Source organism: Microcaecilia unicolor, chromosome 14, assembly GCF_901765095.1.
Source record: "Microcaecilia unicolor chromosome 14, aMicUni1.1, whole genome shotgun sequence".
NCBI lineage: Eukaryota > Metazoa > Chordata > Amphibia > Gymnophiona > Siphonopidae > Microcaecilia > Microcaecilia unicolor.
Window position 1 is genome coordinate 54470005 of NC_044044.1, and position 21302 is coordinate 54491306.

Consider the following 21302-nt stretch of genomic DNA (forward strand, 5'->3'; position numbering starts at 1 on the left):
GCATTTGATCGTGGGAGGAGCCAGCACTGGTCCCCCTCACATGCCACGACACCAACCGGGCACCCTAGGGAGCACTGAAGTGGACTTCACAAATTGATCCCAGGTACATAGCTCCCTTACCTTGTGTGCTGAGCCCCCCCCCAAATCCCCCCAAAACCCACTCCCCACAACTGTACACTACTACCACAGCCCTTAGGGATGAAGGGGGGCACCTACATGTGGGTACAGTGGGTTTTGGGGGGGGGTTGGAGGGCTCCCATTTACCACCACAAGTGTAACAGGTGGGGGGGGGGGGGGGCCTGCGTCCGCCTGCCTGAAGTGCACTGCACCCACTAAAACTGCTCCAGGGACCTGCATACTGCTGTCATGAAGCTGGGTATGACATTTGAGGCTGGCAAAAAAATGTTTTATACTTTTTTTTTGGGTGGGAGGGGGTTGGTGACAACTGGGGGAGTAAGGGGAGGTGATCCCCCATTCCCTCCGGTGGTCATCTGGTCAGTTGGAGCACCTTTTTGAGGCTTGGTCATGAACAAAAAAGGACCAAGTAAAGTTGGCCAAATGCTCGTCAGGGCTGGCTTTCTTTTTTCCATTATCAGCCGAAGCCGGCCATCTGTTAACCACGCCCCCGTCCTGCCTTCGGTACACTGCCAACACACCCCCTTGAACTTTTGCTGGCTCTGCAACAGAAAGCAGTTGAAGCTGGCCAAAATTGGTTTTCGATTATATCGATTTGGCCGGCTTTAGGAGAAGGCCGGCCATCTCCCGATTTGTGCTGAAAGATGTCTGTACATAGCAATCTGGTTTAGGATAAGCTGGAAAGGGCTTCAATGGCACCTTCAGTAGCTGGAACCGAGGACAGTGCTGGGAAGACTTTTATGGTCTGGGTCTCACAAATTACAAGACGGATTTCGATAGGCTGGAATGGGCTTTGATGGCAGCTCCAGTAGGATAGAGCCGGGCAAACTTCTACGGTCTATGTCCCAGAAATGCCAAAGAAAGACTTGTGATAAAAGTATATAACATCACGTTCATCGTTGATTTAATCATGAATTGATAATGAACGTGACTATTGGGCAGACTGGATGGACTGTTCAGGTCTTTATCTGCCATCACTTACTATGTAACTTCATGTTACTACAGGTTGGGAATCCCTGCCTTATAGGCTACCCTGTCCCCCACTACAAAAGTAACTTTATGGTTGGAAGTCATAGAAACCCTAAATCCCTACACTAAGGTGGTCCCTTTAGAAGGGTTAGGCACCATTTACACATTTAAAAAGCTGGTTTACATGTGTAAATGGGCATACATTTTTGAGTATTTATTTTAGAAAAGCTGCCACTTACATGTGTAATACTCGTGAAATACACATAAGAGTTTCCCAACTGTGTTAGACCAAGGGTTCATCCAACAGTGGCCAATCCAGGTCACATGTACCTGACAGAAACTCAAAGAGTAGCAACATTCCATGCTACCAATCCCAGGGCAAGCAGTAGCTTTCCTGCTACCAATCCTCCAGGAATTTGTCCAAACCTTTTTTAAACCTAGCTACATTAACAGCTTTTACCACTTGCTCCAGGAATTAGTTCCTGAGCTTAACTACACTTTGAGTGAAAAATATTCTCTATTTGTTTTTCATGTGCTACTATGTAAGTTCATGGAGTGTCTCCGTTTTTGTAAACAATTGATTTGCCTTTACCTGTTTCATTCCATTCAGGATTTTATAGACCTTTATCATATCTCCTCTCAACTGTCTTTTATTCAAGCTGAAGAGCCCTAACCTCTTTAGCCTTTCTTTATAAGACAGGATTTCCATCCCCTTAAGCATTTTTCTTGCCTTTCTTTGTACCTTTTCCAGTTCCACTATATCCTTTTTGAGATGTGACAATTAGAATTGCACAAAATACTCAAGGTGTGGTCTCATCATAGAGTGAAACAGAGGCATTATATTTTTGTATTATTCTCTATTCCTTTCCTAATAATTCCTAATATTTTATTTATTTATTTATTAGGATTTATTTACAGCCTTTTTGAAGGAATTCATTCAAGGCGGTGTACAGTAAGAATAGATCAAACATGAGCAGGAGGCAATTAGAGCAGTAAAAATATTCGAATAACAATACAAAGTATGGCATGGTATACTACTTGCCATGACAACACAATATGTACTAGAACATTATAATTGGTAGTGAGGTAAAGGCAAAGTTGTAACATATAGATGAGTAAGAAAGTAGGAAGGATTAGAAAGTAAGGTGATTGATTTGAAGAAAGTTGCACGTGAGGTCAGAGAGATGGTTAAATATTATCTCAGCTAGGGTAAGAGTGGATAAACATGTCCCACTGCAGTATGTGCAGCCCGAGTCAATCCTTGTGTGTGTGAATGAGACTAACAAGTTAGTTACTTCTTCCATTAAAGGCCTGGTTGAAGACCCAAGCTTTCACCTGCTTCCTGAAGTAAAGGTAGTCTTGTGTTAAACGGAGCCTTTCAGGCAATGCATTCCAGAGTGTGGGAGCTACTCCGAAGAAGGCTCGCTGGCGGGTATTACATCGTGTAATATCTTTTGGAGAGGGTGTAGTTAGTGAAAGTCCTTGGGAGGACCTTAGTGTCCTTGGCAGTGTGTGGAGGATCATCCTATTCTTCAGATACTCGGGGCCATTTCCTTTCAGGGCCTTGAAGATCAGACATAGAGTTTTAAATTTAGCCCTGTATTGTACTGGTAGCCAATGACGTTTTTGCAAAAATGGTGTGATGTGGTCACGTCACTTGCACCCTGTTTTGCTTGCTTTTTTTGTCCACAGTCACACAGTAAGCAGAAGGTTTCAATGTTTTGTCCATGATGACACATAAGAACATAAGAATAGCCATACTGGGTCAGACCAATGGTCCATCTAGGCTTGAGTCCTGTTTCCAAACAGTGGCCAAGCCAGGTCACAAATACCTGACAGAAACCCAATTAGCAGCAACATTCCATGCTACCAATCCCGTGGCAAGCAGTTGCTTCCCCATGTCTGTCTCAAAGCAGACAATGGACTTTTCCTCCAGGAACTTGTCCAAACCTTTTTTCAAACCCAGATAAGCTAACCGCTGTTACCACATGTAACTTCCTTGAGTGTCCCCTAGTCTTTGTACTTTTGGAACAGTAAAAAAAAATCAATTTACTTCTACTCAATCTATGCCACTCAGGATTTTATAGGCCTCAATCATATCTCCCCTCATCTGTCTCTTTTCCAAGATGACAAGCCCTAACCTCTTTACCCTTTCCTCATACGAGAGGAATTCTATCCCCTTTATCATTTTGGTCTCTCTTCTTTGAACCTTTTCTAATTCTGCTATATCTTTTTTGAGACACATAAATGCTTTTCCTGGGTGGTGACTCCTAACTTGGAACCTAGCATCATGTAGCTATAATTTAGGTTATTCTTCCCAATGTGTATCAATTTGCACTTGTTCATATTAAATTCCATGCATTCAATACAGGAATCCTGTATTGAAGGCTTGGAAACAAAAAGCTTAGTGGTGATTACATAGCAACATCAGAAATCAGGAAGCAAAGCCAGTGCTGGGCAGAATTCTATGGTCTGTGCCCTGATCATGGCTGGACAGATAGTGCTTTCGTCTCCACCACTTCCACCAGGAGGCCGTTGCACGAATTCACCCCCTTTCCATGAAGAAGTATTTCCTCAGGTTACTTCTGAGCCTTTCCTATGAAGAGAGGCTGAGAAGGCTAGGGCTTTTCAGCTTGGAGAAGAGACGGCTGAGGGGAGATATGATAGAAGTGTATAAAATAATGAGTGGAATAGATCGGGTGGATGTGAAGCGACTGTTCACGCTATCCAAAAATACTAGGACTAGAGGGCATGAGTTGAAGCTACAGTGTGGTAAATTTAAAACGAATCGGAGAAAATTTTTCTTCACCCAACGTGTAATTAGACTCTGGAATTCGTTGCCGGAGAACGTGGTACGGGCGGTTAGCTTGACGGAGTTTAAAAAGGGGTTAGATAGATTCCTAAAGGCCAAGTCCATAGACCGCTATTAAATGGACTTGGAAAAATTCCGCATTTTTAGGTATAACTTGTCTGGAATGTTTTTACATTTGGGGAGCGTGCCAGGTGCCCTTGACCTGGATTGGCCACTGTCGGTGACAGGATGCTGGGCTAGATGGACCTTTGGTCTTTCCCAGTATGGCACTACTTATGTACTTATGCCCTTTCATTCCAGAGCTTCCTTTCAATTGAAAGAAACTCTCCTCCTGTACATTTATGCCACATAGGTATTTAAATGTCTCTATCATATCTCCCCTCTCCCACATTTCTTGTTCTTAAAACCACCTCAAAATTAAGAAAAAAATTGAGCTTTGGACTTGGTTCAGTTGGCTCCCTTTAGATGTGCAAAAACCAGCTCTTCCCACATCAAAGTCCCTAGTGGTGCTGCTACTTTTTTTGACAAAACTTCACACTTCAAATAGAAAATTGGCTTACAGTGGAATATTTTATACAAAAAATTAGAAGAGTAAAATCCTCAGAACTTTCATAGCATCTCTCAGAACAGAGTTACTTCGAGCCACAATGAATAATCACTAGCTTAAAAACATTTCTTGTACTCACAAAACTGTAAAACTTTCACTTACATTTTCAAAAATAGCTCCCTATATATACAAATCAAAAATCAAAAACATCATGCACTTAACTCAAACTTCTCTTCCCAAGAGTTCCTTGTTTCGCTAATGCTGCTTCAAGGGAATATTTCCAGATAGACTGCTTTTCTTATTCATTTTGCTGCATCTTATTTTACTCATTGTTTTGAGTATGCTTTTAAAAAATAAAACGGCTGTTCCCACTCCACATGATGCCTTAATATATATTTTTTTAATAGGGCTGCATTTTGATTAACATTTTAATCATGATTAATCAAGCGATCAAAGATATGTTAATTCTCCATTGGCCAGAGTCATACGAAGCTGCAGTGGGGAAAACAATAACACACCTTAAATTGTGCGATTAATCACAATTACAAATTTTAATTGAAATGCAGCCCTAAAAAATCTAAAGAATAAAAAGTAATGAAAAGAGAAGAAATGCAAAATACAAATTAAGAGGTCCTTTTACTAAGACATGGTAACAGATTTAGTGCACACTAACGATTAGCGCGTGCTAAATGATAAGATGCCCATTATCTTCTATATATATAGAAGGCACCACTGAAGCCTCCAGCCGGAAGTGTGAAGCGCCACAGATATCCGGTTTCCCCATGAGTGAAGGAAAACAGCACAGCACGAAATCCCAGGAAACAGTGAAGGACTCAGAGGGGGGAGGGGAGAGAGATGCCCTCACTCTCTCTGTAACACAAACACAGAACAGCAGGAAACAACACTGAAGGACTGGACTCGGAGGGGGAGGGGGAGGGAGAGAGGGCAGAGGGCAGGGACACACACACTCCCACATGCACACTCTGAAGAAAACCTTGCTAGCCCCCGTTTCATTTGCATCAGAAACGGGTTTTTTTTTTACTAGTATTACATAAATACATAAGTGTTGCCATACTGGGACAGACCGAACGTCTATCAAGCACAGCATCCTGTTTCCAAAAGTGGCCAATCCAGGTTACAAGTACCTGGCAAGATCCCAAATACCAGGCAAGATTCCTATGAGTGTCTTATTGTTTAGCACATGCTAATCATTAGCATGTGCTAACCCCCCTGTTTACTAAGCCGACACAGCGCCTTAGTAAACAGGGGGGTAAATCTGTTAGGGTCCTTAGTAAAAAGACCCCTAAAGAATCTAAAAAAGCATGCAGAATAGCTATAAACAGCCCTGCAGTTTTCACAGCCTACTTCAGAAAAGCAAGCCTAATTTTTAAGTTGCATTAGACATATTTTACAGGTTTTCTGTTCAGTGAGCCCTTTGTAAAACAGGCTGAAACCTATGAATGTCCTCACTTTGTTACATCTTTTTTCTCACCTACATCGTATATAAAAAATTGGGATTCACAGGTCTGAATTATGGAACTTCCTCTAACTCTCTTGTGTTATATGATGTGCTGGTATACTTGGGGTCCCAATGGCTTCCCAGTATCAGATTGATGAAAATGATTTTAATGCTTGCTGAATCGTTAACTGAAAGGCAGGAAGAAGATGAAGAAATGATGACATAAAAAGACAGTGTGCTGCTCTGCAGCCTCCCAATGCAATTCTTGCATTGGCCCTGCCAGTCCCATTCTTCAAACACAGGCAGCCTTCAAGGTCACAAAGTCAGAAGGAATGCAGCAGGAGGGCTGGAGAACATACCACTCAATTTTCCCTCTGGCCCTGGATACCATGACACTGCAGGACCAGGAATGCTACATATGCTCACTACGGGAAATGAGCCTGAGCTAGGGCGGCAGTACATGGAGAACACAGCCACAGAGACAAAAACTGTCTCTATCATATAATCTACTACAAAAGAAGACAGCAACATGTCCAATAACCAGCTCCAGATATACAAAGGACACTCCAGAGATACAACATGCAAAGAATAAAGACCATCCCCTAGGTATTTCTATACTTTCTGTCTCAGTGTATCACATGGTGAAGGGAATAAAGATCATCCCCAGACATTTCTATCCTTTCCATCTCACTGTTTCATACACTACAGGGAATAAAGACCATCCTCTAGGTATTTCCATACCTTCTGTCTCAGTGTATCACATGGTACAGGGAATAAAGACCATCCTCACACATTTTTATCCCTTCTATCTCTCTGTATCATACACTGCAGGGAATAAAGACCACCCCCTAAGTATTTCTATCCTTTCTGTCTCTGTGTATCACTTGATGCAGGGAATAAAGACCATCCCTGGGCATTTCTATTCCTTCTGTCTCACTGACCATCCACAGGGTCTTTATCTTTTAATTTGTTTACTTATAGTGTGATTAACCAACAGTTTAAGACAGATGACAAAATATCATAAAATCACAACCAGTAAAAAATAAAAATACATAAAGAATGAAGATGCAATTCATAATAAAAATCTATTGCAACCCCCACTGTAATTCAAAATGATCCTATCAGCAACTGAAGAGACATTCAATCATCCCATCAGTGTTTCACAGCGTAGAGGGATGAATAATCTGAAGATATAATTAGTTCTACTTGATGAGGCAAGGTAACAAGTAATGCAGAAAAGAAGATGGATAATTACACATAGGAAAGGACCAAATATGATCCTGGAGATCACCATCCTACCTCAATGCACAGGTTTTCAGAAGGCTTGTAATAAGCAATTATGAGATCTATGCAATAACCTTCACAGATTCACCCCTCGGTCATTGAAGGAAATGTTAGGATAAGGTGCATTAGAGTCCCTGGGTACTACTGTTGCTGCTGCTGCCTCCTTGTGAACTAACAGTTCAATATTGTTATGAGATACTCAGATCACCAATGAGCTCCAGATCACATGGAATGGGTTGAGCCTGTCCTGGTTTTATCTCCATTGCAGCTATGGACTTGTTCTAGTTACTACAAGAATGGCAAGATGTAAAAGTCCAGAGATACAATGCGGGGACAACACCGGGAATAGTTAAGCATGTCTCTGGCGATGTGAAGCTTGTTACATCATCACCACAAGGTCAAGAGAATAAGCTCCCCTCTCCCAACTACCTGAACAGTGTGACCCACCCATGAAGAGAAACACAGCTATTACTGGGGAACCAATAAGGCTAGAGGCCATTAAACAAAGTCATCAGAGAGAGAGAGAGAGAGAGAGAGAGAGAGAGAGAGAGAGAGTTCACCCCTTAGGGACAAGGGGCAGATGATCACTTACCATTCACCTCCAGCCTGTATTTTGCAACAAAAGTCCCCAGTGTGTTGCTAGCTTTGCACAGGTAGGTACCGCTATCGCTACGGTTCAAAAAGAGGAAGAGCAGGGTGTTGTCCACTTGGCTGGTCTGAGATGGAAGGTCACTGCCCTCTTTTTCCCAGGAATAGCTTTGTGGACTGCAAACAAAAGACACCAGTACATGAATTCATTATAAGTAAGGGTGGACGGGAGGATCCCATATACAAAGTCAACCATCTGTGAGCATTAGGAACCCTAACAATGAAGTATTTATCCCCAGAATTGGACAGGATAGTCTGTATTGGGCAGATACCTGGAACTTGAGTGCTTCAAGCACTAGCCCCCTAAGTCTGTAAAAGTTGCCAAACATTGCGCATGCAATTTAATTACATAACAAGCTAATTAGTGCTAATAATTGACTGTTTAACAAGCAATTATTAAAGCAGAAAAGAGAGGGTAATGAGTACAGTCCAAGACCAAAACAAAACAAGAAGCACAAGTGGACCTTCAGGAACAGGACAAAAGAAACTCTTTATTGGGTGGACCCGACACGGTTCGTGTTTCGGCGACCAAGTGCTTGCATTTTGGAGGTATTTTGACATAACGGACTCCTCACAGCAAGACTCTAGGACTCATTACTTACAAAAGCGGGTTTTCCCTCCCGACTTCAAAGAGGGATAATTTCATAGTTGCAGTAACAGTGTTTCAAGACTGTGAATTTTTGTCTTTAGTTTGATGATGACACATTTTCACACACATCGACATTCAACAGTAATGTGACCCCTGATGCAGGTGCTTGGTCGCCGAAACACAGACCGTGTCAGGTCCACCAAATAAAGTTTCTGTTGTCCTGTTCCTGAAGGTCTACTTGTGCTTCTTGTTTTGTTTTAACAAGCAATTATTGGCATGAATTACATTTCATTGTACTTTACGTGAGTAAATTTAGGAACGAGACCCGTGCCTAAAGTTTAGCATGATTTGAAAGAAGGGGGCATGGAAATGGTAGGGTCTTGGGCAGAATGAAGGCTTTCCTAAAATTAATACACACTGTTATACAGAGGCATTATAATATTCTTGGTCTTATTTACCATGGCTTTCCTAATAATTCCTAGCCACCCTGGGCAGAAGATTACAGCATATTGTCTAGATGGGCCCTAGCATCAGGTAACTATGATTTGGATTATTCTTCCCAATGTGCAACACTTTGTATTTGTCCACATTAAATTTCATCTGCCATTTAAATGCCCAGTCATCCAGTTTCCTAAGGTCTTCCTGCAATGTTTCACAGTCCACATGTGTTTTGACAGCTTTGAATAGTTTTGTGCCATCTGCCAATTCAATCACCTCACTTGTTATTCCAACTTCCAGATCATTTATAAATATGTTAAATAGCACCAGTCCCAGCAACGCTCCACTACTCACCCTCCTCCAACCACCCTCCCTTCTGTTTTCTGTCCAATAACCAATTCCTAATACACAGAAGGACATTGCCTCCTATTCCATGACTTTTTAATTTTCTCAGGAGTCTCTTATGAGGAACTTTGTTTAAAGCTATCTGAAAATCTAGATACACTACATCAACTGGTTAAGGTTGAATATCAGCTGCCCACTAAATAGCTGGTTTCAACTTAGGCGGTTAATGCTGATAGTCAAAGCAATTTATCAGGGCAGGAGAATATTGCCTCCTTTATTAATGATAGACCACATAATTGCTATCTTTCTATTTTCTAATATCTAATGCAAACTGTTATCATCCATCAACAAACTGATCAAAGGGGTGAGCATTGCAGCAGAGAGAATGACATGGGGATAAGATCTGTCCTTGTCCTCACCCCATCCCCATGGGTTCTGTCTCCATCCCCACCCCGTCCACGTAGGACCCGTCTCCATCCCCGTCCCGTCTCCGTCCCATTAGGTTCTGTCCCCGTGGGCTCTGTTCTCATCTGCAGAAGCCTCATATACTTATGATTTTATAGTTAAATCTTTTTATTAAAGTATAAAAAGGAACAATATGCTGTGCAACTGTTGTGTATAAATTAGAAATAGAAAACAATAATAACAATGAACAACTACAATAAACCCTCCCACCACCACCACCCTCTACCCTTCCAACCCCAACAATAGCTGACTTCTACTACCCAAAGGAATCCTAATCCACCCTGTTAAAATGTCCAGGGGTACAAAATACAACCCATTCTGTATGCCCTAGAGTTGAGAAATATGCCACATAAAGCATTTTTAAATCTGTGAATGAATAAGAAGTCATCAACAATCTCAGGATTCAGTCTAGCTCTCCTGTCTTCCACAATCCCTCCTGCAATAGAAGATGTGCCGGTAGCAGGATGTACAGGATTCCCCCATGCAAATTTTGCTAGCTTTGGCCAGCATGTTTGCTTGTTTTTCCAAAATATAAAAATATTGTCGTTTGCATCAATCAAACATAAATAACAGTCCAGTTCATTAACAGGCTTCAAAGTAGAAAGTGACACAGGGACAAAGTTTGTCCTCATCCTCATGGGCTCTGTCTCCATCCTTGCTCCATGGGATCTGTCCCCATCCCCGCCCTGTCACCATGGGCTCTGTCCCCATCCCCATCCCTGCGGTTACTGCAGGTCCCCGTGTCATTCTCTATTGCAGCATCTTTTGACTACATCTTGCTCCACAGAAAAAGTTTTTGTGTGGCTGTAGTGCTGTACCACTGTGGTTTTATAATAAGGTGGGAGGAAGCACATGTGATTTGTGAGGGGTTGACTGCCTTATGATGAAAGGGTGAGAGAGGCTGGGGGTTGTGAAGGTATGACTGTGTCATGCACTGCCCACCCAAAAGTGTGGACCGAGTGTCCGTGAAGACTTTTTCACATCACCCACGTGAAAATGTGCACTGTGTCCATGAAAAGTGAATAGTCCTTTCATCACACTACCCATTTGAAAGTGTGGGCCAAGTATCTGTGAAGACTTTTATAGTAACCAATATAAACATTCATCCATGATCCTCTACTATAATTAACAATCCATGAAGAGATCCATTCATGATCCTCCACAACAATCAATAGTCCAAGGAAAGAACCACCCACACCACAATCCTCTACAGCAATCACTAATTATTTGTAGCTAAAGGCTCTCTCACTTTCTGTAAGGAAGAGAACAGTTTTCAACTCTGTACTCCCACCAACTACAGGGTCCCGATTTGTCTCTCCCCTTAAGGTCAGGGTGAGTTTGCAATTCTCCAACAGTCTATGTCCCATTTGCCCTAGCAGGTCCTGGGAAGAACAGATCTTGCCCCTTTGGGCCTAACAATGGTTTTTCTCTCTTCTGATATTATTTGTAGAGAATGTCCATGCCTTACCCACCTATTCAAATCATATGCAAATGAACATATCTACTCAGTCACTGGGTACTTGATCTCGTTCCCAGCACTCAGAAAATTATATAACTAGCTCTCAGAAGTGTTAGTGTCCCCTGCTACCTCCCACATAGCTTTCCTGACAGCTACAACCTCCCACACAGGGGTCCCAGGCCTTTACCCTAACTGAGTGGGTGAGCTATGGGACTAACCTTAGATCCAAATAGCTAGTCTATGTGATGTGTCTTATAATGAGGAGTTTATTCAGGAATAAAGGGAGCTGGAAAGTGTGAAAAGAGTGAAAAAATTAAAATTCATGGTGCCTCTTTATTGTTATTAATAATTTTTTTATTAAGTTCACTGCAAGCAAAGTTGCAGAACCTGCATCTCAATTTACGTATAACATCCAATAATGGTTCATTACAAAAATAACCATTAATTACACCATGTTGTAACTTCAGTGCTACCTTTCCCTCCCCAATTCTTCCCTTCCCTATTCCTCTCTCCCTATAAACTTTCCAAAAATGCCCAACAGCTCTGCATTGATTATATATATATTTCTACATGAGTTGTACTGTTGTTCCATCGGTGCACCCTCCAAACCAATACCACCTCCCAGTCTACATCCCCCTACCCCCTTCCCTACTCTTGTCTCCTCCCCCCCCCCCCAAAAAAAAACAACTAACCATTGACTCCCCATAATTTCATACTGCTTGCTGGTGCCTCTTACCTGGGATTCCCTGTTCCATCACACTGGAGACGAAGCTTTTCTCCTTCCCTGGGAATCTGTGGGTAGGCATCAATCCTTGCTGTGGGACTATCTATAAACAGAAGACAACTTAAGTCCTTTATAGAGCAAAGGGATTTGTCTGCCAGAACTAAGGTTAGTTTGCTGTTTCCTCAGACACATATGTTTACACTGTGGCAGTATTGCCATGTAGGAGTTCAAGGATTCAATTTCTGAATCTAGTTTCTGCTTCTGGGGCTGGTGATGCTACACTCACATACCCTCAGGAGGAGGACTGGTGCCCTGGTTGCTGATTCACAGTGACACTCCTAGCCAGAATCAGGGTATAGACCCTGGCTAAAGGTGACAAAACCGGACCAGAAGCCAACAGAACAGGCAACTGGGGATAGAGCCATCTGCTTGGATGGAGCATGGGTGGGTGAGGGGAGGGGAGGGGATAATGGCTTAAAAAATAAAGATACAACACTTTTTCAGGATACATTTAAACACATATTTTGCCATATAATGGTAAGTACCGTATTTTCACATATATAAGGCTAGATTCAGTAAATGCTGCTCCAAAATTGGCACCACAAAAAAAATTGGTCCCTCAAAGATGAGCAGCCATTACAAAACAGCATTGAGTGCAGCTTTTGATGCCCAAATTTGGGTGCTGAAACTTATACCTGCTGAAACCAGGTGTAATTCACAGTGCTCAATATGAGTGCACATCCCTGGCATTCTATAACACTGGCGTGCAAATTTTACCCCTGATACGCCCATGCACCCCATGGCCACACCCCCTTTTAAATTGTGCTCCATGGGATTTGGGTGCATATTGTTATAGTATGTGCGTGCAAATCTAAATTTGGTGCCAATTAGTGCCCAATTATTGGCACTAATTGGCTTGTGAACCAATTTAGTTGGGCACACATCTTGGATCGGTGCCCAAATATCAGCACCATATATAGAACCTGGGAGATAACATGTGCATTTAGAATGGATTTCATTGACAGAGGACCTGGGTGGGAGGGAGCCCAGCCCAGGGAGAGTTGTGAGATCATTTCCAATAAATGAGTGCCCTGATTTGCACAGCCCCAGAGTGGGGAGGAGTTTGGTAGATAATAAATAGGCAGAGTAAATGCGGGAAATTGTCCTTGGTTGCCTAGACCCTGAACTGTTACAAGCTTCCTGCCGCTTAGTAGATTATGGAGGATCCTAAACCACCAGTTAAGTTGATCCAAGAGGGGAGCAGTGGCAATCAAGTTCATAGAAGCTGGTGAAGGAGCCAGAACTCGGGCGGATTGGAAAGTCTGGCCCATAACCAGGGCTCAGGTCAGGATGCACTCTGTCCATAGCCGGGTGTAACCATATGGTAATACCCACGGATGAAGATAGCCACATAAGGGGTCCAAACCCAGCCTCTTAACGATCCTACCAGGAGGAGGAATTAGCCCTGGTGTTCCATCTGGCTGCAGGATAGGCATCGCATGGCTGTGCCCAAGTGTATAGCCTTGAATGAGAAACCACTCTGGGTGCAGAAAGGAAGTGTCCATTGATGTCTGAGATTTGGAGTTACATGGGCTATCTCTCTACTGACTGTGCTAAAGAAGAGTATTGCTACAGCGTTGCTATTTTGCTACAGTTCAATAAAGTTCCGGTTATCCTTAACCTCCTGGTTTGCTGCGTGGTTCCTGGACTGGGAGCTTCAGGGAATCAGACAGTAAGCAGTGTCTACCCAAAAACCCTAGCTGCAAATCTGGATCCGTGCTTAAAGGGTTCCAGAGTTAACCCAGGGTACCTGCATGCATGTGTGAGCACGCTAACTGCTGTACTTTTACAAAGATGTGCTATTTGCAAAGTTAGCACATTAGTTTTTAAAGCTTTTTCTTTTTAGGTTTTTTTGCAGGCATCACTAATGCCTGCAATAACCTAAAAAGAAAAGCCATTTAAAACAAATGCACTAGTTTTGCAATTAATGTGTCATAGAAACATAAACTGGTATAGTGAGAGTTACATGTGTGAGTGTGTCATACGAGTTAATTTTTACACAGATTCAAATTTGTGAGCTTTATATGCACGTGTGTGTTATCCCCCTGATTCTGTAAAGGTTGCCAAAAATTGTGCATGTAAATTTAGGTCTGGCCCAGATTTGCGCACACAATTTAATAGACTAACAAGCCAATTAGTGCCAATAATTGGCTTTTTAACAAGCAATTATTAGCACTAATTAGATTTATTTGGGACTAATGTGAATAAATTTAGGAGCAGGTTCTGCACCTAAAATTTTTGCACAGTCCAAAACAGGGGGTGCAGAAATGGAAGGGTCATGGGCTTTTTGTAGGGCGTGGTGTTCAGCATATAATTGTAGAATAATGGTGACTTTTCCACTTAAGCATTAATTCTATAAACCGTGGAATTCACTTGGAGATGGTGTCAAGATGGCTATATGAGTGGACGTGTTTCTCTCTTGGAGTTTTGTGGCTGACCAAGATGCCCCATACCAAACATAAGGGAATGGTGAAGCCGAGCTCCTCTGCTGGCTGAGTGTCCATCCCTTTGCAGCAGTCCATCAAGAGGTACGCTACCAGCCTACCTACTGTGATCGGAGTTAGGGAGCCCATTAGCGGAGTATTGGAAGGCTTGGGCCTAGATCTATTGTTGTCTCCTCTGTTTTGCTTCCCATCCCCATGCTCGGCAGAAGTGAAGAACGTAGCTGCAGTGGTGACGTCTACGGAAAGAGCCCCATTTGATAGTGCTGCCGGGTCTCCAGTTCCCTTGAATTGAGTAATGCTGGAAGGCGTTTGGAGGGTTTTGGAGTCTCTGATGTTCAAGAACACAACTGAATTGTCATCACTTGTAAGTAAAATTGACACCTTATCGGAGAACATTGAAACTGCAAAAATGGATTTTTCAACACAGATTCAACATGTTAAAGAAGAAGTAGAAACAGTTCAGGAGGTTACTTCTACACTGATTCACGATAATTTATTAATTCACAGAAGGTTGGAATATTTTGAAAACTTTAATCGCGGGTTCAGCTTGCATATACTGAACATTCCAAATTTTTGGTCCTTACTCCGGGAGATGCCTTTAAAAAAAATACTTATATGAAGTTATGAAATACTCTTCAGATCATATGCCACCTTTGACTAAGGTTTATTATCTTTCCTCTGATTCCTCTAAAAATAACCCGAGTAATGGGTAATCTTGTTCAGAATGAAGCTCTGAATAACCTGGAAGTAGAAAATGATTTGACTGCTTTTCTTGAGAAACAACTGAGCTGATTGATAGATCAACCGTGTTAGTGATGTTTGTATATGAATAGGATCTGCAGGCTCTGATGTAACTATAGTTTAAGAAATCTAAAGATCTTTTTGTGTGGTGGTGTTGCTAAAAAGGCACAAGAAAGGCATAAAGGTTTCTTGGTACTTAGACAACAAGTTAAGGATATTGGTGCTTATTTTTATTATCATAGCCTCTCTACGATTCCCTAATGTGTCTGTACACACGAACCTTATTCTATCACAACATTACTGTATTTGTTCATACCAGGAATTGGCGAACGCCTTTACGGTACTATGCAAGCCACATTGAGCCTGCAAATAGGTGGGAAAATGTGGGATACAAATGTAACAAATACAAGAAATAAATAACTTGGTGTTAAATATGTTTTTTATGATCCATCTCAGTTGAAGTCTTTTTTGGACATGAAACGGATCTCCATAGTTCAGAACAAGAACAAGTGAAGCAAGAGTGGTAGGATTTCATGTATGGCCTATTCCACTTATTTATTCTTTTTATGTATCTCCTATATTAGTTTAATAACTCTGCTCCACTATTTTGTCCTCTGATGAAGAGTATTTTCCTAATTTAATGTTTGAAATCTTATATTTCGAACAGTATGTGCTGTTTTTCCTTTCCGCTCTGTTTTTCTTTTCACAGGTGTAATTTGCTTGTGTAATAGTTGTAATAAACTTATGATTACATTTTTAAAAATTGTATAAACTGTGCCAAATGTTAGAATACCGCTTATATGGGGGTTTTATTGGCATCGATTGTTTAGGTGCCATATGTAGAATCTAACCCTATATGCATGGGCAGGTTATGGAGGAAATTCTCTATATAGTGCTGAACATTAGGTGCAAATTCCACACTGAATATTTGGTGTAAAAAAAAAGCATTCCAACAGATGTAAGGTGCCAAAAATAAGACAGAAATGGCAATTCTGAGTGAAAACACATCTAAGTGCCCATTTATTGAACAGCATGTACGTGTTCCGTGAGGATCTGCAAAAGGGGTGTAGCCATGGGAGGGGCTTGGGCGGGCCAGGGGAGGTCCTTTAAAATGCACACAGTGTTACAGGATTCCAGGATATCCGCCCCCTACTTGTGCACCGGGATTTAAACCTGGTTTCTGCTGGTGTAACTCCTCGCGCCTAAAGTTAAGTGCAAATCCCAGCACTATGCACTATTCTGTAAAGGGCGTCGATCCCGGAATGCCTGTTATAGAATGCCATTCAGCGCCAATTCTTTTCAGCACTGAATTTTGATCACCAGTTTTAGACTTTTCCCCTATATGCATAAAATATGGTACATTTCTCTCAGATGGACATTCACTATCAATCAATGCCGAAATCTCTGCCAGTCAGCCCTTTTTATTTCTAGCAGAAAGCCAGGGCTATGAGGGAAAACAGGCCTAACTCATCAGGCTGCTGCATCACTAAACATTCCTATGGCTCCCCAGGTCTCCAGTGAAGAGACAAGATACAAACATTACAGCATCAACCATGAGAGCAATCTCCTGCCCGGTCAATAAAAGTAGTGCTGTTGCTGTGTTAGTCCACTTTAAAGGTAATAAATAGAAATAAAACCAAACAAAAGAAAGGAAAATAAGGTGATAGCTGTAGAAGAAGGTTCTACCTTCAAAAGCTTGTCCAAAAATGTATTGTTAGTCCAATAAAAAAAAGGTATCACCTTGTTTTCCTGTATTTTTTTGTTTTGTATTGTTGCTTCAGACCTTTCTGTGCAGCCACCTCAGGGGGCGGAAACTCTGCCTGCTGCCAGCAGCAATGAATGGCCTGGGAGGAAGTCTCAATGGGCAGCAGGATAACTCCTACTATAATTATTGTGAAATTGCAGCAGGGCATGAAACATCTGCTCTTGCTCGCATAGCCTGGGGCTGATTGATCCTGCTGGTGGGCAAATGATATTCTTTGGCAGGTTGTTCACCAGCACAATGAAAAGCTTAATGCTAATTACATGGGTTTCAAGAATTGGCAAATTCATGCGTGTGCTTTGCAGATAGAGGAGGAGATGTAGAAGTCACAAGGATACTACTACTAATCATTTGTATAGCGCTACCAGACATACGCAGCACTGTACACATTATATGCAGGTACTTTCTCTGTCCCTAGAGGGCTCACAATCTAAGGTTTTGTACCTGAGGCAATGGAGGGTTGTTACTTGCCCAAGGTCACAAGAAGCTGCAGTGGGAATCGAACCCAGGTCACCAGGATCAAAGCCTGCTGCACTAACCATTAGGTCACTCCTCTTGGGGTTTCTTCCATAAAAGGAGTGGGGTATATATTCAGCCGGTGGTGGTGAGAGTTCTGTCCGGATATTCAATGCCGGGCCATGTCTGGGCACTGGCAATGAATATCCAGGTTTCTGTGGCCGGCTATCTCTTATGCAATTAAGTGCAATATTCCACTGTTCCCTTTAAGCTGAGCGGAAGTCCTCCAACTGTATTGCTGCCAGTGAGTGGCGCTGCTTCAGTATTGAAAATGTGAGGGTGAAACAGCATCCCCCATTGGCTGGGCTTCCGCTCAGTTTACAGGGAATAGTGTTAAGCACCTAAGTGACATCGTATAAAGATAGGACTGTGTTTTACGCAGAACTATTTGGCCGCTTAACTTGGACAGTTATGTACTAAATATCAGCTGACTCTGCCCTGGACCCCCCCCCCCCACCACACAAAATAGCTGGCTTTCAGCATGGCAGTCTGCTGATATTCAGGGGCAATAATTGGTTAAATAGCATTCAATTTCAGCGGATAGCCCTCTACAATCGGTTTAAACAGCCAGGAGCCTCTTCTGACCACTTAAATCGCTTGGGTACCACAGGCTACGAGTATCTAATGATTACAGGACATCTTGAGCCAACTGTTACTTCGGTCATCTGACAGTGGCCAAGAGGCAATGGTACTTAAAGTGACACATTCCAACATCATACACAGCCAGTGGTAGGGCTGGGATTATAATTAAGACAGGGAAATAAAAGGATACATTTATTGATAAATCGTTTAGCAAGTTACCTGGTGACTTCTAATCAGACAATCCCCAAGTAATTCCTGGCTGAAAATATGCCTGAAAGGTTGCCCAGGTGTGAAGTATCTACATAGTCTTAACGAGCTACTTCTGCACAGAGACTCATGTGGGAAAAACTCCATATATCAATGTGAAACTCCAATAGCTGCATGTGGTTTTCTCACCCATTCTAAACACGGCCTCGGAGAACTCCTATTGTGAATCCAAATAGTGAGATAACAACATGACACCCCAAGACTCAGTGGCAGAGCCAGGATTAGAACTGACGCACAGGAAGCTAAAGTGACTCACTTCAGGGTCACACACATAGTTGAAAGCAGAGCCAGAATTAGAACTGAGGTACAGGTTGATAAAGGGGGCGATCATCAAAATTTACATGGAGCTTGCAGGCTCATGGACACTCTGTATCAGGGATCTACCAGCCAGTTTTCAAATGGAACTTCTAGCAGGCACAACGTGCACTCTGTAAATCCCATAAACACACTTATTTGCCAGATGCACCCTCCCCCAACTTTATCCATTTTTGGTGAAGATTAAATTACTCTCTCTATTTTACACCACAGGTGTTTTTTCCTGCAAACTGAAGCAAGCAATTTTAAGCCTCCAATTTTAACTGGGTAACTGTTTATTTAACCAGGCAACATCTTTTGAAATTTGTTTTCAAAGTGACTAGGCCTCCCAGAAAGTCAGTGGCCGAGCTGGGGCTAGAACTTGGGCATGGAGAGCTAAAGTGACCTGCTCTGAGGTCACAGGAAGGCCTGTACAGAAAGCAGTACAGCACTTGAAATGTCACTTTACCATGGGTTTTGCTGGCCAAGCAATGCAGAAATGGTTTCAGTGTGGGTGTTACCTCATCGGTGGCTCAGCTGTTTGGGGAGGGTTCTCCATTACTACATACCACATTAAAATGCTTTAAAATATATGGTAATATGGTCATTAACAATTCTGCAGCCATGCAATAAAAGAAATTATCACACGCGTTGTGCACAATAAATTTTTCGCCAGGTCTGAGACAAGACAGAAAGGTAAGTTGACAGGAGTGAGTGTCTAGTAGCACCCTCTCTCTCCCTTCAACCTGACCATCCTGCCCTGGACTGCTTTCTGCAATGATCTCTGGCAGTCTAGTGGCCCCCACAACCCAATCTGATCTCACCCCCTCTTCCCTAATATTAAAAAAAATATTGCACAGTATTCTAGTGCCTTCCATTCCTCTTCCCACTTCCAAAGAATTCCCTGGTGACCCACCCACCCTGTGACCCCTTGCCTAGTTCCCTCCCCCAGACCCTGTACCTTAAATGAGGCAGAAGTGATGCCCACTTGTTCTTGCCTCTGGTACTATCATCTTCAAAATGTCATGAAAGGTGGTACATCAAGACATAAACACAAAATGGTGACACCCTAGCCTGCACGGTGCATCCTGGAATGTTCCGAGTCTACCATATAAGGGAATTTAATAATTTTAAAGCATCAGTAATTTGCATGCTCATTGATAATAGCATGCCGCAGTATTTTTGTAGTGCTAATTTTGTGATAGAGTGCAGGCTCTACCTTGAGGCTTTCTGCAAGTGCCCCAGACATAACAGCAAAGCTGGGATTAGATCTCACTTTGTTACCACCACACTGAACCTGTTTCCCTGTCTCTTCTCTCTTCCCTCTACTGATTACAGTCAATCAGTTCCCATCAAGGTTAGAAATCTGCAGAGATCATCCAAAACAGGCTGGCATACACATTAGACTAATTTGCAAACAATGTGTATCCTTTGCATAGGAATGTCATGCATTTGCATACAAATTGATAGTGTTTGCATATTCATTACTCTTTCCAAAATCTCACCTTGGTTGGAAGTCCCTTGATGGACTGGAAATGTGACAACTCTCATGTCTTCCCAGTCTGCCATTCCTCCCCTTCCTCTTCACCCTCCTTTATATCCCCATCCTCCTCCCTGCTCCAATCCCAAGTCCACCCTCCCCCTCTAGCCTGGTGTTCACAGCTGAAGAGCCTGCATCAGGCAGGGGCGTAGCCAGACACCCAAGTTTGGGTGGGCCTGGACCCAAGGTGGGTGGGCAAAACTCCGCCTTGTCCTACAAGTGATTTGGTCTCTCCCTTTCTCGCCTGCAAGCCATATGGTCTTTCAAACATCCCCTCTCCCTCATATACATTTTAAATAGCAGATTTTCACCGGCAGCAAACAGTTGTTGGGAGTTTTGGCTGGTGGGGCTTGGGGTCCCTGCCAGCCACATTATAGGTGTGCTGCTACTTGGTGGGCCTGAACCTAAAGTGGGTGGGCCTGGGCCCACCCCAGCCCACCCTTGGCAACGCCACTGGCATCAGGACCACAGAAGATGAATACAAATAGGAATAGAGAGGTGGTAGTCCCTGAAGATTTTCAGACGACTGTGTTTGTGAGCAGCTGGCTAAACTAAAGGTGAACAAAGCAATGGGACTGGATGGCATACATCCGAAGGTACTGAAGGAACTTAGGGAAGTTCTAGTGGTTCTGCTGGCTGACATTTTCAGTGCTTCTCTAGAGTCTGGAGCAGATGTGTAAGCTCCTTTGAGCAGAGACTGTCCTTCTATGTTAAATTGTACAGCGCTGCGTAACCCTAGTAGTGCTTTAGAAATGTCAAGTAGTAGTAGTAGTAGTAATGTGCTCCCCTCTGCAAAAGCAGAAGTAAGAAAGAGGTTGGGAAAAGGAATGGGACTGGGACTTGATATACCGCCTTTATATGGTTTTTGCAACTACATTCAAAGCAGTTGGGCAATGGAGGGTTAAGTGACTTGCCCAGAGTCACAAGGAACTGCAGTGAGAATCAGACCCAGTTTCCCAGGATCAAAGTCCGCTGCACTAACCACTAGGCTACTCCTGCACTACAGGCTATAAGTCTGACTTCTGTGGTAAGTAAATTAATGGAAATGCTTTTAAAACAGAGAATAGTAAAAGTTTTTGGAATCCAATGGATTACAGGACCTGAGGCAACATGGTTTCACTAGAGGCAGGTCTTGTCATACAAATCTGATTAATTTCTTTGACTGGGTGACCAGAGAGTTGGATCGAGGGACAGAGCTAGATGTGGTGTATTTAGATTTTAG

General features: G+C 42.7%; 1 protein-coding gene across 9 annotated transcripts in view; it reads right to left on the reverse strand.

Moving 5' to 3' along the window:
- CADM3 (cell adhesion molecule 3) overlaps positions 1 to 21302 on the reverse strand; it is a 656955-nt gene that overhangs the window by 53056 nt on the left and 582597 nt on the right. For all 9 annotated transcript variants that reach the window (XM_030187819.1, XM_030187818.1, XM_030187817.1 and 6 more), the window contains 2 exons: positions 11887 to 11977; positions 7799 to 7971 (listed from right to left, as the gene is read on the reverse strand). In XM_030187819.1, the coding sequence (XP_030043679.1) occupies positions 7799 to 7971; positions 11887 to 11977 (264 nt within the window). The remainder of the gene's footprint in view (positions 1 to 7798; positions 7972 to 11886; positions 11978 to 21302) is intronic.